The 14368-nt window shown below is 38.2% G+C and overlaps 1 protein-coding gene across 8 annotated transcripts in view; it reads right to left on the bottom strand.

Moving 5' to 3' along the window:
• Positions 1-370: 370 nt before the first annotated feature.
• IFTAP (intraflagellar transport associated protein) overlaps positions 371-14368 on the bottom strand; it is a 53929-nt gene continuing 39931 nt past the window's right edge. For 4 of the 8 annotated variants that reach the window (XM_074584290.1, XM_074584295.1, XM_074584293.1 and 1 more), the window contains one exon: positions 4953-11062. In XM_074584290.1, the coding sequence (XP_074440391.1) occupies positions 10910-11062 (153 nt within the window). In that variant the 3' untranslated portion in view covers positions 4953-10909. Of the gene's footprint in view, positions 1805-2286; positions 2365-4952; positions 11063-14368 lie in introns of those variants that run through there. The other 4 variants (XR_012586670.1, XR_012586668.1, XR_012586669.1 and 1 more) reach the window with 2 other exon arrangements.

Here is a 14368-nt window from a genome sequence, read left to right as displayed (position 1 = left end):
CTGAATAATGTAGAATGCACTAGCTCAGAACATACCAGTCCTGCGGTATGGCACTCACAGTGGCAATTCTGCCCCCCAAAACTGATTTCTAGAGCAGATTCGCCTTCACGCTGCTGCAAGAAAGGTTCCTCTCCCACCTCGAGTCTTTCCCTAACCATAGTAACTAGCTTCCTTTTATAAACAAAACCCTCACCAGTTGGCTCTTCTCTAAGAAATCAGAAGGAACAGAGAGCATGTAATGTGAATATTGTTCCTCACTTGTACAGATTTTATTTGTTATTGCTTATGGCTTTGGGATATTAGAAAAATGTGTGATAGTATTTTATCTGAGTTTAGAAAGCTATGAGTGAATTCATAAGAGAGATTCTCTGGTGGTTGATTCTTTCCTTTATTATTCAGCTCTTGGATATTTGATTCTAAAACTCACCAGGAAAGACCCAGCAGACCTCAGTATGAAAAGTATGGGGCAAGCAAATACATTCCCAACAGGCAAGATCCGTCAGGGAAAGTGATCCAGTCGTACTAGTTTAGCAAGACAAGAAAATGTACATTATCAACAGAGACAAATCAAGAACTTTCTTAATATTATTTTCTTTGAACAATATAATGTAACATCATTAATGATACAAGAACGCACATTATTTGTAAAAAAAAGAAAAAAGAAATAGAATGTGTTGTTTCTTGTAGTATTTAGAACATTTGAATTAATAGCGTCATTTAAAAATCCCATTCTCAGCAAACACAACAAATGTAATTGTTTTCAGCCAAGAGCTTGAGGCAAAAATTGGTTTAAGAAGCAGCTAGTGAAGCAGCTACTGTAGATGCTACTACAAATTTGCTATTGATAGTCCATAGCTGCACAAGAGTCTGAGGATCATCTGTCAGTACACAACAAACAGGGAATCACTTCCACTCCTCGTTTCAGTCCAAGGCGAATAGAAAATAGATCAGAAGTCTGAATATTCCCAAAGTAGGTGTTGCCTTAGTGGGGGTCTAGTTCAGTCTCCAGTGTGGGTACAGGCTCTGAAGTTTAGCTCAGATTTCTCCTAATTTTTGACCAGAGGAGACATTTCAGACTCTTCACTGAAACTGGCTTTTATTTACTCCATTTAGCCACTCTTCTATATATAAGGCCCTAATTGCTTTCATGTCACATGCTCTGCAATGAACGGATAATTGCGTCAACCCAGCAAGAGCATGACTCACTAAGTGAGCAATATCCATTTTCAACAGGGCAAAAATATCGGTGTAGGCCCACTTAATTGTTCCATGATACAATTTAGCACTGCTATAGCATGTATTAAATTAATTAAAAGGCTTTCCTTCCCGTCAAAGGTATAATCAAGGCAATTTGCTTCCAAACATAATCAAGAAACTATGCAAGGAAAGCTTAGCAATATGAGCTATTTTTTCATGTGGAAAGTTAATTGATTTTCTATCATTTTTCCCCTCTGGGATTCAAATGAAGCTTTACAAAAGTTGTTGTTCCTTTATGTGTAATTGGTCCACTTGAACTTTTAGAGGTTACTTGAAACTAGGCCAGCAAAGTACTTTTTTTCTCCCCTTCTTCTGAGAGATTGTATCAACCATCATTTAAAAAAAATGACCTAGAGGTCACAGAAAACTCCAGAGTGCTTAAAACAATTAACATTTAAAACAGAAAAACTTTACTGTGAGGTAGCAGTCTCCTCTCCTACTGAATACATCAGCAAACATCTTTCTGAATGTTAATAAGATGGGGGTGGTTTGAAGAAACACACACTTTTTTTTTCCTCAGTGCTTGGCACCAGAAGTAAAATTCCATCTGGAAAAGAAAGGTTAGGGAAGGTGAACTGAAAAGTGAAAAACTGAACACTCAGTTAAACCAACAAATGCCAATCAGTCTAGGCATTGGTATGCTCCTTTAGCCGTTCCTTTGGGGAGGACAGGGTGAGGTGTCGTTACATGGAGGCATGTTTTGGAACAGAAAATAAATAAAAATTACATTGTCCTCTGGGGAGCCTCTTGATAAGCTGCAGCTCCCTGGAAGCGTCCGAGAGAACTGGCAGCATTATACAAGAACCCAACTACAAGTGACGGCAGTGAGAGTCTGTGTGTTTGCTACGTTGATTCTGATAGAGCTACAGTGGGATGGGAGTATCAAGAGGAATTCACAGTGACCAAAGGACAGACTATTTTGAAGTTGATTGAATTGAGTTTTGTTACAAATTATTTCAACCAGCAGCACCTCTCTGATTTGGATAACAGCAGCGCTTCATAAAAATACAGGCTGAACTCAATACTCACCTATTCAAATTGACACGTGGCTAACCAAAGGGCTTCAATGGCCTCTTCAGTTCTCAGTAAGGAGAAGGGTCCCTTTTCCTGTTGAAAAATGTGGCAATGTTCTCTGTCTATTACATTATATTATATAGATTGCTGTATAACATGACAATTAAGACCAATAAAGGCAAGGAGAAAAAACAGTAAAAGAAGCATGCCCTGCAAGTATAAATCTGATAGTGGTTTTGGATTCCAGAAAAAAATTAACTTCACATATTGCAAGGTAAGATCAAATGTGATGTCATTTACTTTGGCAAAGAGATCAAGGCTGAGCCATGAAGTCATGAGCCACAGATCTACACCCAAACGTAGGTTTTCGCAAAGCTCTAATGTGGTTCTGATCGAACATTCCGCTTCAAAATTCTCATCTCTAAACTCAGCTTTTTTAAGAGCAGGAAAAAAAAAAGCCTTCTGTCCTATCTTACTGTGCAATTGTAATGCAACTAGATTGTTCAGAAAAGCAGAATATTTAAATAATACATCATTTCTCATTTTTGCAAATGCTGGAAGTGATGCTTCAAATATGGTTTAACACAGGTCACCAGCCTGTGTACAAATCAAGAGTTTGCAGAGACATTCTGGAACTAAAACAGTCAGAATGAACTTGCATCACTAAACCGAACCATCCTTTTTTCCATTATCAGAATTGGAATCCCAAGATGACAACGATCTTAACGGTCATTAAGCTTATGCATCTTAAGATGATAATGATCACCTGCTCTGGCAGAGGGGTTGGACTAGATGATCTCCAGAAGTCCCTTCCAACCCCTACCATTCTGTGATTCTGTAATTAACAAGTAAAATTCTTCACACACCAACCACTCATTCTCACATACCTTAGTCTCAGAGGGAAAATATTAATCAAATCCAACTCCTGGCTGATCCAGTATTTTGTTCCTACAGCATATTCTCCAATATTTTTTTTCAGATTTCTTTTAATTGACCTTAGCAAAGCAGCTCCACTAACTTCCCTTGTGGTACTTGTACAGCCTAGTATATCTGAATTTCAGCAAGTTGTTTTTCCTAAATTTAACATTACTTAATTTTATTTCATTCTTAATTTCATCACTTCTGTTCAGAGCACTCCAAGTTATTATGTTTTTTCAGAATCATCTTTGAAGGATGACTTTGATCTGTTGGTTCTGGGGCAGCAAGTGAAAAGTATCAAAAGAATATACATTTCAAAAATGAATTTTTGGGCAGTATAGGACTACAAGCAGTACCAGATAAACATTCATTTAAACATTTGTGATCACAGTCCAATTCTGTCAATTAGTAAATGCTCTCGGTTGCAAGCACCTTGTAAAACACACTCCAGAATGAATAACATTTCCCTTGGAATAGTAGCCAATTGAATTTGGATAGCTTGTTTGCCAGCACACTCATACATGTGGGTTTGGGGTGGGGTGGGGAGGGGTGTTATTCAGCCATCTCTTTTGACAACCAAGATTCTCATACAAATATTGAAAGAGAATCAAAAGCAAGACGTCAAACATCACATTCAGAGCACAGACAATACTTGGCTGCTCAGCCAACCTCTCTTCCCACTAGCTCCCTTCTTCCTGCTCTCAGCAGAAGGATATCCATTGGGCCATTATTTTTTGTACAGTTAATTAATGTTCACGAATGGCAAATAAATCTGTGGAATTCAGGAAGTGTTTCACAACCCGAAACAAAGAGCCTTAAACGGATCACAGTTTTGTTGCAGGAAATGCTATTCAGCTAGTGCGAGCTGTCAGTATTTTTGACAGTCTGGATTTTGAAATATGCTAGGTAACAGAATCCTTGGTGGGCAGAGGAGCTGAAGTGTAAGCAGCTGACTTAGACAATTTGCAATTAAATTTTCATTCGGTAAGCAGGCTGACAATTATTTGTATTTTCCTGATTGTTTTTGAAAGCTTTGCAAATGCTAACCTTACGCATGAAATGCTAACGGTGCGTTGATGTTTCCTGGCCCAGACACCAGCCTTCCATCTTGTTTACTTTAAAATTTTATCCAGCATGAAAGTAGCTCATTGGATTAATGTAGTGTCTGTCAAATTTAGGAAAGCTAGTTGCAACTCTGACATAGGAAAGTCAAACACGAAAATAAGGAAAAGAGGGTGAAAAAACGCATTTCAGTATTTTTCTCTCAAAGAACAAATGTGCACTCTGCCACACATCTAAATGGCAGGGTCAACACTTCGAAGTAATTGGCAGAATTTGTCCTCTAGCTAAGTTATTCTGCAGAGCATGAGCAACGTAATAAATGCCACTTGCCTCTTTCTAAGAATTATGCATACCATGTTGCATATTACGAGGTTTTAAACGTATGGACAGAAAAGCAGATAGATTCAAGAAAACTTATTAAATGAAGGCTTACTTGCTACAAGTACACACCTGCACTCCAGAAACAGTGCCACCAGAGTCCTCAACCACAATAGCCACAAAAGAACAAACTGTTGTAACATATGACAGAATGAGGCTAAAGCCTTAATTTATGGTGTTAGCTCTGCCACAAAATACACTGAAAAATCCCACACAATTTTTAATCTCATTTTAATGGCTCAAGAGATAACTGTGTTGTAAATCCACATGAATTACAAAATGATTACACTAATTTTTCAGTTGGGCATTCAGAGGTTCTCAAGAATTGTATCAAGTCAACAGAATATTTCAATGTGCTTCACTCTCTAGAAAAATATTATTGTCCATTTAATTGTACTGTCTTTAGAGTCCTTTTATAGAATACCATTATCTTCCTATAGAGTGCAGTTATTCCGATTGTTAGGTTCCATGGGTTCTTTTTATATAGGGAGGTGCCTGACTGCTTTGTTTTCTGTAGTCCAGACAGGTACTAAGTGGTTGCTTGAGAAATGTTTCGTTAGAGATTTTTAAAATAGAGTACCTACTTCCCCAAAGTTTGGGAATATTCAGATCAAAGAGGGCTTTCAATATATAGAGACAGTTTCTACAACCTGAAATTAAGTGAGAAGTTAGATTTAGGGATTTTGCTCAGATCTATTTTTGCTTGTTATTTTGAAACGTTTATGCGGATTGATGCAGTGAACAAGACACCACAGAGCACATAAAATTACAGATCGTTAATCAGGGGAATTTTATTACCTGTCCTTTTTGGAAGTACTGTAAATGAGACAAATATTTCTGCATTTTCATAAGGCATTAAAATTGATTTCCATTTTAACTGTGGGGCACTGCAATTGCAAATAAAGTAGCCTGTCTATAAAAATGACAGTACCTTTTAACACTTGCTTTTCTTCTTGCAAACTTGTCATAAACAAGCACTAAAACTATCTCCAGTCTAACTCCGTGGCATTTTACAGTTCATACACCTGCAACGTTGGCTTACAGTACCTCACCAGCAAAACACAGGGCGTCACCTCCAACAGCCAGCAATCACAAATTTACTAAACTCATCATCTTTTGAGATGTTCTACAACTTAATACCATTTCAGAGAAAACTGTCTGTCTTGTTTTCCCAAGAGATGGGCAGACACTTAGCACCTGGGAGACCTGCATGTGCCCAAGACTGGCAAAGGCAGCCGCCTTTCAGTGAGAGGGCGCATCCCTCCAAGAGAAGCCCAGGACACATGTGGCACCTCACACCCACCTGTGCTAACTGACACCTCGCCACAAGAAAGCACACCGCAGTGGGAATGCCCTTCACTATCACAAGCGCTCAGCTCTGCGGTGCAGGGTGCTCGCCTCCTGAGGCCAGCGAGAATCCTTATCACGTGTGTCTTCACTTTACTGAGCGGCTTGAACACGCCGAGGCTGAACAGCAGCTTGTGAAGGAGGGCAGTAAGCCACCTGTTCAGCATGGCCCCCGTAAGGGAACGGGGTCTAATGAATCTCTGCCCCAACCATTGTCAGTCATCACTTTTTCATTGCACGTCTTCAGGAGTATCACATTCGCAACGGTTGTAACACAAATCTCTGCTGAACAGAGGTGAATAGCCACACTCATCTAAATTATTCAGGAGGCTGGAGCGTGCATGGAGCCCCAGTACAAGACTGCTGGTTCAGCTTCTTTGGTCAGCATAACTGAATTGTCTTGCAGTCTCTTTGCAGAGCTGTAAGAATTCATTCAAGAATTGGTAGGACCAAGCTACCACTTAGACTCCTGAGGGAAACTGAAAGTGGAGGACAACAGGATACAAATCAGGCTGCTATCCAAGCAGAAACTTTGATACCAAGTGTCTGTTTAGCCACACCATGACATACCTGAAGTTGCTGAATAGCTAGGGATTTGGTCCTATTTTTATTTCTGCATTTAGTGTTGCATCACTAACTGAGATAGTCCACCTTTATGAGAAAGTGCATGTTTTTACAATCGATGTCAGATCTTTTAAAAACAATTCCAAGATAAAGCAAACTCCATTTCCAATCCTTGACAAGATGCAGAGGGAAAAAAACCACTTTAAAGGAGGTGGGAATCTTTGGTAGTTATGTATGGAATCAAGTTTCATGTTTTGAATAGGACATTGGAAAATGTATGTTATATTTTTGTTAAAGCAAAAAGCAATGTTCTAAGCACACACCACTGCAGAAACTCCATAATGACCTGTGTAAAATTAGTAACTGAACAGTTAAAGATATGTTTTCTACATTTCATTTGCATTGGCTCTACATTTAAATATTTTCCTATAATGATAATGGGTCATATACATAGCTTTATATTCAGTAAAGTTAAACCAGGAATTGATTTGGCTCCGTATTCTTTCAGCTAAGACTGTAAATACCAGGGTCCTGTCTGCTCTGTATGATTATAAATGGCCTCAGTGGAGTTCTGCCAGTTTACAGCAGCAGAAAATCAAGGCCAGAGGATCAAAGGGTCTTTTCCATAAAAGCAGGGATTTGTTTCCATGCCATCTTCTTCAAAAGGTTCTGAATTATCTGGTGAGTACTCTCCATACTAAAATTATTTTCTTTCAGTGGCACTGTGTGTACACAAGTGTATATAATGATACCTTTGTGCATTAATAGAAATATATTTAGAACCATAATAATGTCCGAGTCAGATCTGTCTGCATCTCTTCATTTCTTCAATTTTTATCTTATTCTTTCACAACCGTTATCTAAGCAAATCATTACTCTTACTTTTACACCCACAAGGAGTAACTCTGAGCATTAATATCTGAGCTTGCACCACAGCCAGCCAAGGAAACAACCCTTCACATTCCAGGCCCAGTGGAAGGACTACTATACTTCCCATAAAACTCAAGGAGTTTCTCCCCATAACTCAGGATCCACCAAGACTGTGGCAGAAACAGTCAGTATCTTTCTGGTAACACTCAAGGTAGCAACAAGTTTAATACAGGTAAGCTCACTGACTGATCTGGATGAATATATCTCTGTTGCACTTTAGACATCGAGGAAGTCACGAATAAGATGGTATTAGAGAGATGCATCACACAGTCTTCACTTCCAACAGGCTCACACAACATCAGAGATTTTGCAGTCAAAATCCTTGTCAGTGCGGTAGGGAGAAAATCCTATTCCCTACTGCAGAAGCCCCTAAGTCGATTCCAAGTAGCACTGGAAGTTTCTTGTTCCATGTGTGAGTTTTGCCTTTAATTCTTTTGGAAAACAAAACAAAAAAAATGTTTAGAAAAGACCATAAATAGAAACGTCCCTCACCAACCCCTGCTGAAAATATTAAATATTAAAGAGAATACAAGCTACAAGAGGAAAAAGATGTATATTATTCAGACTCCAAACCACCTCACAAACACTGAAACAATTCCAGGTAACTAACTCCATGTACATGTATAAAAGTTAACATGCACATAACGTATGTTCTTAAAAATGACAACCTGGTAATGGAGAAAAGAAAAATATGCCTCCTCTTTGAAGTATAATCAAGTAAAAGGTACAAGCCAAAACCAACCACAGGGGCAGGCCAATAAAATGTCATGTTCAGAAAATGTAGCCCACATTGCCTAATCTCCGCTGTGATACTCATCTCTGTTAACAGAGAGCAAAAATCTAACTCATGAGTGGTGTAAATGTAAGTGAATTATCCCCATTTTTCTGCATAAGATGGATGCCACTGAAGAGTTCCAATTTTGTTGGGTATTCTGCAGCAAAGTGTCTCTTTATATCAAACGGAACCATATAATGACTATACTGAATGACACTTATGGAGCATAACAGGTACTCTGAACATTTGGTAAGAGAATCATCTGCCTATGAGAGAAGAAACTGAATGGCTGTATGTATCCCTAATGTACAGGGAAAAATTGATAATGAAATGAAAAGAAAATGCACTTGGAGACTCCAGAGCTGATTTGGCCTGAAGATCATTATGAACCCCTGGACAAGTTTTCTCATTGACTCTGCTGGCAATAGGATTCCAACACGACCGATCTAGAGTATTTGCGTCTCAAACCTTTCTAAAAAAACACTCAAAAAAAGTGCCGAATTCATCATTCCACAAACCCACTGAAGTCCACCTTTATTTATATTGTTTCTTTGTCTGCAGGTTAGGATACTCTGTACACAGAGGTCTCTTGAACTGAAGGTTCCTTACTTTATCTTTTCTATACATACATATGTGAATGAGGTTGTCTCCCCTTATTTTTCTGTTGAGGCTTTTAAAGGTTGACCTTGCTATCTTTGTACAGCACAGCAAGTCTCAATTTCTTCCTCCCAGATTTGCTCGTGGAGCTCTTCCAGAACTTACTTCTTATCCCTCACATTTATACACATTATCTGTGTGTTCCAGTCTTCCAGAAGAAGAAGATGAATTAATAAATAGATCTGCTCAGGAATCCTTAGCTGAACGTTTCTCTGGAAAACTCCAGTTAGATCTGAAGCACATAATTAAAAATATCTTGGGTTCAACAAAACACTCCATTATTCTCAAATGAATTCACGTTAAAAAAAAAAAAAATCCCAAACAACAGCAGAATCTGTTATACAGCCAATTGCATCAAAACTGTTTTAACTACAGCACAGGTATCCTTTTGAGTGTAGATGTTAATAACAAATTTCTCATTACCTTCTACCAGCAAGGTCCTATACAGACCAGTTTTGCTATACAAAATACTTGTAGTTTTGTATCACTCTCCTTAAACATCTTGTCTGAGACCACTTTCTTTTCTGTTTTTTGTTAATCTCACTCTTAAATAATATCCCCCTAATCAAGGCAAATGCCGTTCCTCAAAACAAATGCCATTCAGATTTCAGTGGTGTGTGATTATGGTCTACAAAGTTACTGATCCAGAAAATTTCGTTTGAAGCATCAAAGCACCTTTCTTTGCTTTTATAAGTTGCTGACAATGGAGCAGACAACCAGCCACAGGGATTTCATCCAGAGCCTTTAAACAACTTGTGGTTCGGTCTCTAGTCTGCCTGCTCAGGCACTCTTCCCATATTCATCATGTCAGTCACCCACTTCAGAAATAATGGAGATAAGGCCAAGGACAAAATGTTGGACAAAAAGTTGGTAACTTCAGCTCATGCAGTTATACCAGAAAAAGACCAATACTACAATACAGTGTTGTGATGTTAAACCAAGCCTCAATAGCAAAGCTTCTACTGTAATCTGAAAAAAAAAAAGAATTCTAAACACTTCAAAGCCTTGAATCTGCCAGCCTTTCAATGCCGATTCCTTTATTGGATGAGATCACTATTTTTTCCTCTGTGTGAAAGGCTTTTCGTAGCAGTTCATGTTTTAATTGTCAGGAGTTGTACCACATCAATTTTGATTAACTCAAAAAGTTTATTGGAAACAGAAATATTTGTTTCTCTGCAGAACTGAAGTAACCCAAAAGACAGAGAAAATAAGCCAACATTCCCAGATTTATTCCCTCATGTAACTCTGTATGTTTAAGTCATCTAATAACAGGGAAAGAGTCTACAGACTGATTTGTCAGATGCAAAAGGTCTTACTTGCTTTACTGAAAGAACCAGGTAAAAGGCAGCTTTAGGTCTAGCTTTGTGCTAATCAGGATCTGAGTCGGTACCAAATATAAGCCAGAGTAGCCATAGTGCTATTCTGAACTACAGCAGCCTGTTTTGGTCCTATGGAGCAATTACTCCAGCATACCTGGCCTGAGCCAATACAGGATTCACCCTGCTCAAGGATTTTTCTACAAAAGGGAATTCATGGCTGTCATTTGAGATGTCCTTCCAACTGCCTTGTACCACCTGGAGAACAACAAAGTAGCTGAACACTGGGGCCTATAAATATTAAAGGTCGCTGGTCTATACAAAAATTCCGTAGTGTTTAGGGACAAATACAGACATCCTTAGCCAACCCTAATGCCTAAGCAAATCAGTGTACAGACATATAAAAAGGATGGAAATACCTCCTCTCTGGCTGAAGAGCTAATATACAAGCAACTCTGTGCAAGAACCATCTTCCTATTCTGTGTTTTCCTTAGAACTAGGAGGAGGTACAGCGAAAGGCAACCTCCGGCTCCAAGGCACCTTGGTAGAAGAAACAAAAAATTTCGAGGATGTCATTTACTGTCCACATAGATAAGAACACTAAATAAGGGTACAATGAAGAGCTAGATTTACCCAATAAAAATGTTATTTCAACAGCACTGCACAGAACGCCTTTGACTCAGTCTTCAGCTCATGCTGACTCAACATCTGTCTCCGTTTTCTTCTCTTCAGACAATTCCATAATGGCCTTCAGCTCAGCTTCAGAGAACTTAGGGGTCAGTGCCACATTGTCATAATCAAATTCTTCATCAAGTGAGAATGGTTGAACATCATCCCCTAGTAGCTGTAATGAGGAAAAACAGATACATAAATAATATTGCCGCAAGTGATTATAAGGAAGCTCAAAATATAAACTTCTAATTAATATTTAATTAAACTATTTTTTCTGACTCTAGCACTCTCAGCTGATTAAGCTCTTTTTAAGTAAAAGAATAAATTCAATTATTCAATTTGACCTAATTTAAGCCATTTAATGTGCCCCATTTGTACTGTATCTGAATTAATATCATTAGCTAATTTTGCTCAAGGCAAGGAAACTAAAAATCTCCCTTGCACACATCTATTACATTCCTGCTGCTTGTAGCAGCAGGGCTGTGGGGATATGGACAAGTTATGTACAGCTATGTTAAATTTCAAAGGCAGATTCCATATCCTTAAAATTTGGGCTGGTATCACATAAGCTTCAGTGTGCATACATCTGATACTAATGTAACATGGTTCCCAGAACACAGTTTCAGCAAATGAAATGCCAGGAATGAGCAAAATGACACATAACCAATTTTCAGACTCTAAGAATTTCTTTTCACCGTCTCCGAGATATGCAATTGGCTAGTTTGGATTTCTTGCATGATGAGTCTTACTGCATTTGACAGTATTTCCTTTGTTGACACAGTGTGGAGCATTTCTGTATTGTTTATCGTTGAAATATCTTAGAATAAACACTCTGCCTATAAAATAAAATAATGAAAACAAATAACTATGGTAGGCTGCGTGCTGATAAGGAACTGCAGAGGGCCATGACACAAAAGGTTTATGGTAAGCAGTCACATAAAATAAATTACAGAGCTACACAGGAGACACATCTTCACTGCCCAAACTGTACAGGAATGCTCCCTATCCTTTGAGAAGTTAATATAAAATGTCTAGAAATTTCAGCCATCACAAAAAGTACAACTCCTCAAGGGCTCTGTGTTTCAAATATTTAAGTAATCGAGTACCAAATCATCAAAACCTTTAAACACATGCTTATTTTTTCAAACTTCTGATGAATCCTCAATGAAGCCAATGACTACTGACATATTTGAAGTTAAGAATATACTTATTTGTTTTGCTGAAAGGGAGGAAGAACACTCAGCATATTATGGTCAGTGCTCAGTTTAGAAGGCACAGTATCCCACACAATATCTGGTAACATTTTATAGGAAGCTGTATTGACACAGTTAATACCATCTAATAAGTCAGAGAATTGGTAGCTGGATTCCTCTCCAGTGGCTGGGCATCTGACAGACATGGCAGCAAGTATCATGCAAGTATCTACATCCTTTATTAATAAACCGTAATATTGCCTGATTGATCAGGAAATATTTTTGCTGGGTTTGTATAATTTTATTAATCATCTGTATTGCTTAATGTTCTAGAGCCTGGCTTCAATAGATGCTGCAGCATATAAATCATCTTAGATGCAGACCTGCAGACCATGGGCTTTTATGAATGAGGAAAACAAACTTTGTAGATAGAGCTGGTCTAGAAAACGGTATTCATTCTGCATGCAAAGACTATCTTGCTTATATCCATAGACTATCCCAGGTAAATCATCATTAACTTTTATGAATAGCACATTCAAGAAATGTTAACGTGAGACAAAGCAAGCACACAAGCTCTCTTTCCCATTAAGGCTAAGGTCAACTCCTTGATCTCCTCATCACATTCATGTACAGTTTCACCTTTTCCACAGGCAAAGCCTCCTAAAATTCCATGCCAGTAAGGGTAACCAGCAACTAGTTAACAACTGGTACCTGCAACCTGCGGTCCTTCCTTTGCAGATACACAGAACACTCCTCCAAAATATGATGCAAGGTGCAAATATTTTTCAGTTGTTTGACTGTAACAATATCTGTTACCACATCTATAGGTAACTAAGGTAAGTAAGAAGAGTTTAAATTGCAGTAAGCCTTCACAGGGATTCTACAAAAACAAATCTATTCTTCCTCTGCCAACATAGTTATGGACAGTATACACACATTCACCGGGCCCTTGTGTCGACCTTCATGTCATTCCAGGAACATTTTATGCATATGCAGAGAAATACTGGAAAAACTTGTGTTTAAAAAACTTGACCCCAAAATGCCAACTGAAATTGGATGCCAAAGTAGAATATACCCAACTTCACTGTTAACAATCTTTCTGTTACCCACTTATTGCACATTTGAAAAGTTTATTCACATTGCATATTTATCAGTGTGCTTCATCTCTCAAACAAGTACTCAAAGCACTAGAGAGTCTTTTTTTGCTTCTTCTCCCAAGAAGCCATTCACTTCAACGTTCCACACAGACAAGCAATCTAAAATTTTTATACTGCAAACTGCAATTTTGATCTATTTCAAAAGGAAGACATTTTGCAATAGAACACTGACTCCTCTGAGCTGATCAAGTTATTATCTTGTTATTTTTGCCTAAGGAGCTGAGAGAAATATGTGAATTTCAGGTGTCTAATTTAACATCTAATTGAAATCTTTCTGAGAGCTCTCTGGGAATAGAATTTTGCTCTATTAGAAAACTGCCAGTTTGCTTAAGAATGCTCCTGTGATTTACTCTGAAGAAAAAATCATTTTCATTTACAGTTCCTGCATGTCCAAATTAAAGGGGAAAAGAAGGTAATGTTCATATTAACTGAAGTATTTTGCTAGAGGCTGTTTTACAAAGTAATGTTGTAAATAAAATACCTTAAAGTTGAGTCTTTCAAAAGTCTAGTAATAACTGGCAACTCAGTTCTTTTTATTAATCCGTGTGGAGTTACAGCTAACTGAACAGCTTGACGCTGTCCTTCTAAAACCTTTATTTCTGTGTAATTATGTCACTCTATGATTCACTTGTTCAAATCATGTAAAGGATGCACATACACTCACCAATGATTTGATGGTGTACTCAAGGGAAAACTTACCAGTTCGATAACAATACATAAAAAGGTGGCGGGGGGGGGGGGGGGGGGGGGGCAGAGAGGCAGGCATGTATCCTATTATTTCATATAAGCTTAATATGTAGTGGGGTATTTGGGAGGGAAAAAAAAAGCTTGTCTTGAGCTCGGGGATTGGAAGTCAATAAATCTTGACCAGTTTTCCACTTCTGCTTCATCATTCTGGACAAGTCACTCAATCTCTGTGTCTTTACTGGCCTCTGTAACTCTTCCATCTTCTTTCACGTAGTCAATCCTGTCTTTAAGTTCTTCCTTGTTCTTGTTGCATTTATGCATAGCACTTAGAAGAAACAAACCTCAGTTGATGCCTATCAGTAAAACCTTAAATCAAAGGAACTCAGTGGAAACTGCACTTTAGGTTATAGATGCTGCCATTCCATAGATAAAAGGCATAGT

The sequence above is a fragment of the Larus michahellis genome, chromosome 4 (assembly GCF_964199755.1).
Source record: "Larus michahellis chromosome 4, bLarMic1.1, whole genome shotgun sequence".
Taxonomy (NCBI): Eukaryota; Metazoa; Chordata; class Aves; order Charadriiformes; family Laridae; genus Larus; species Larus michahellis.
This window is presented reverse-complemented; position numbering and strand designations above follow the sequence as displayed.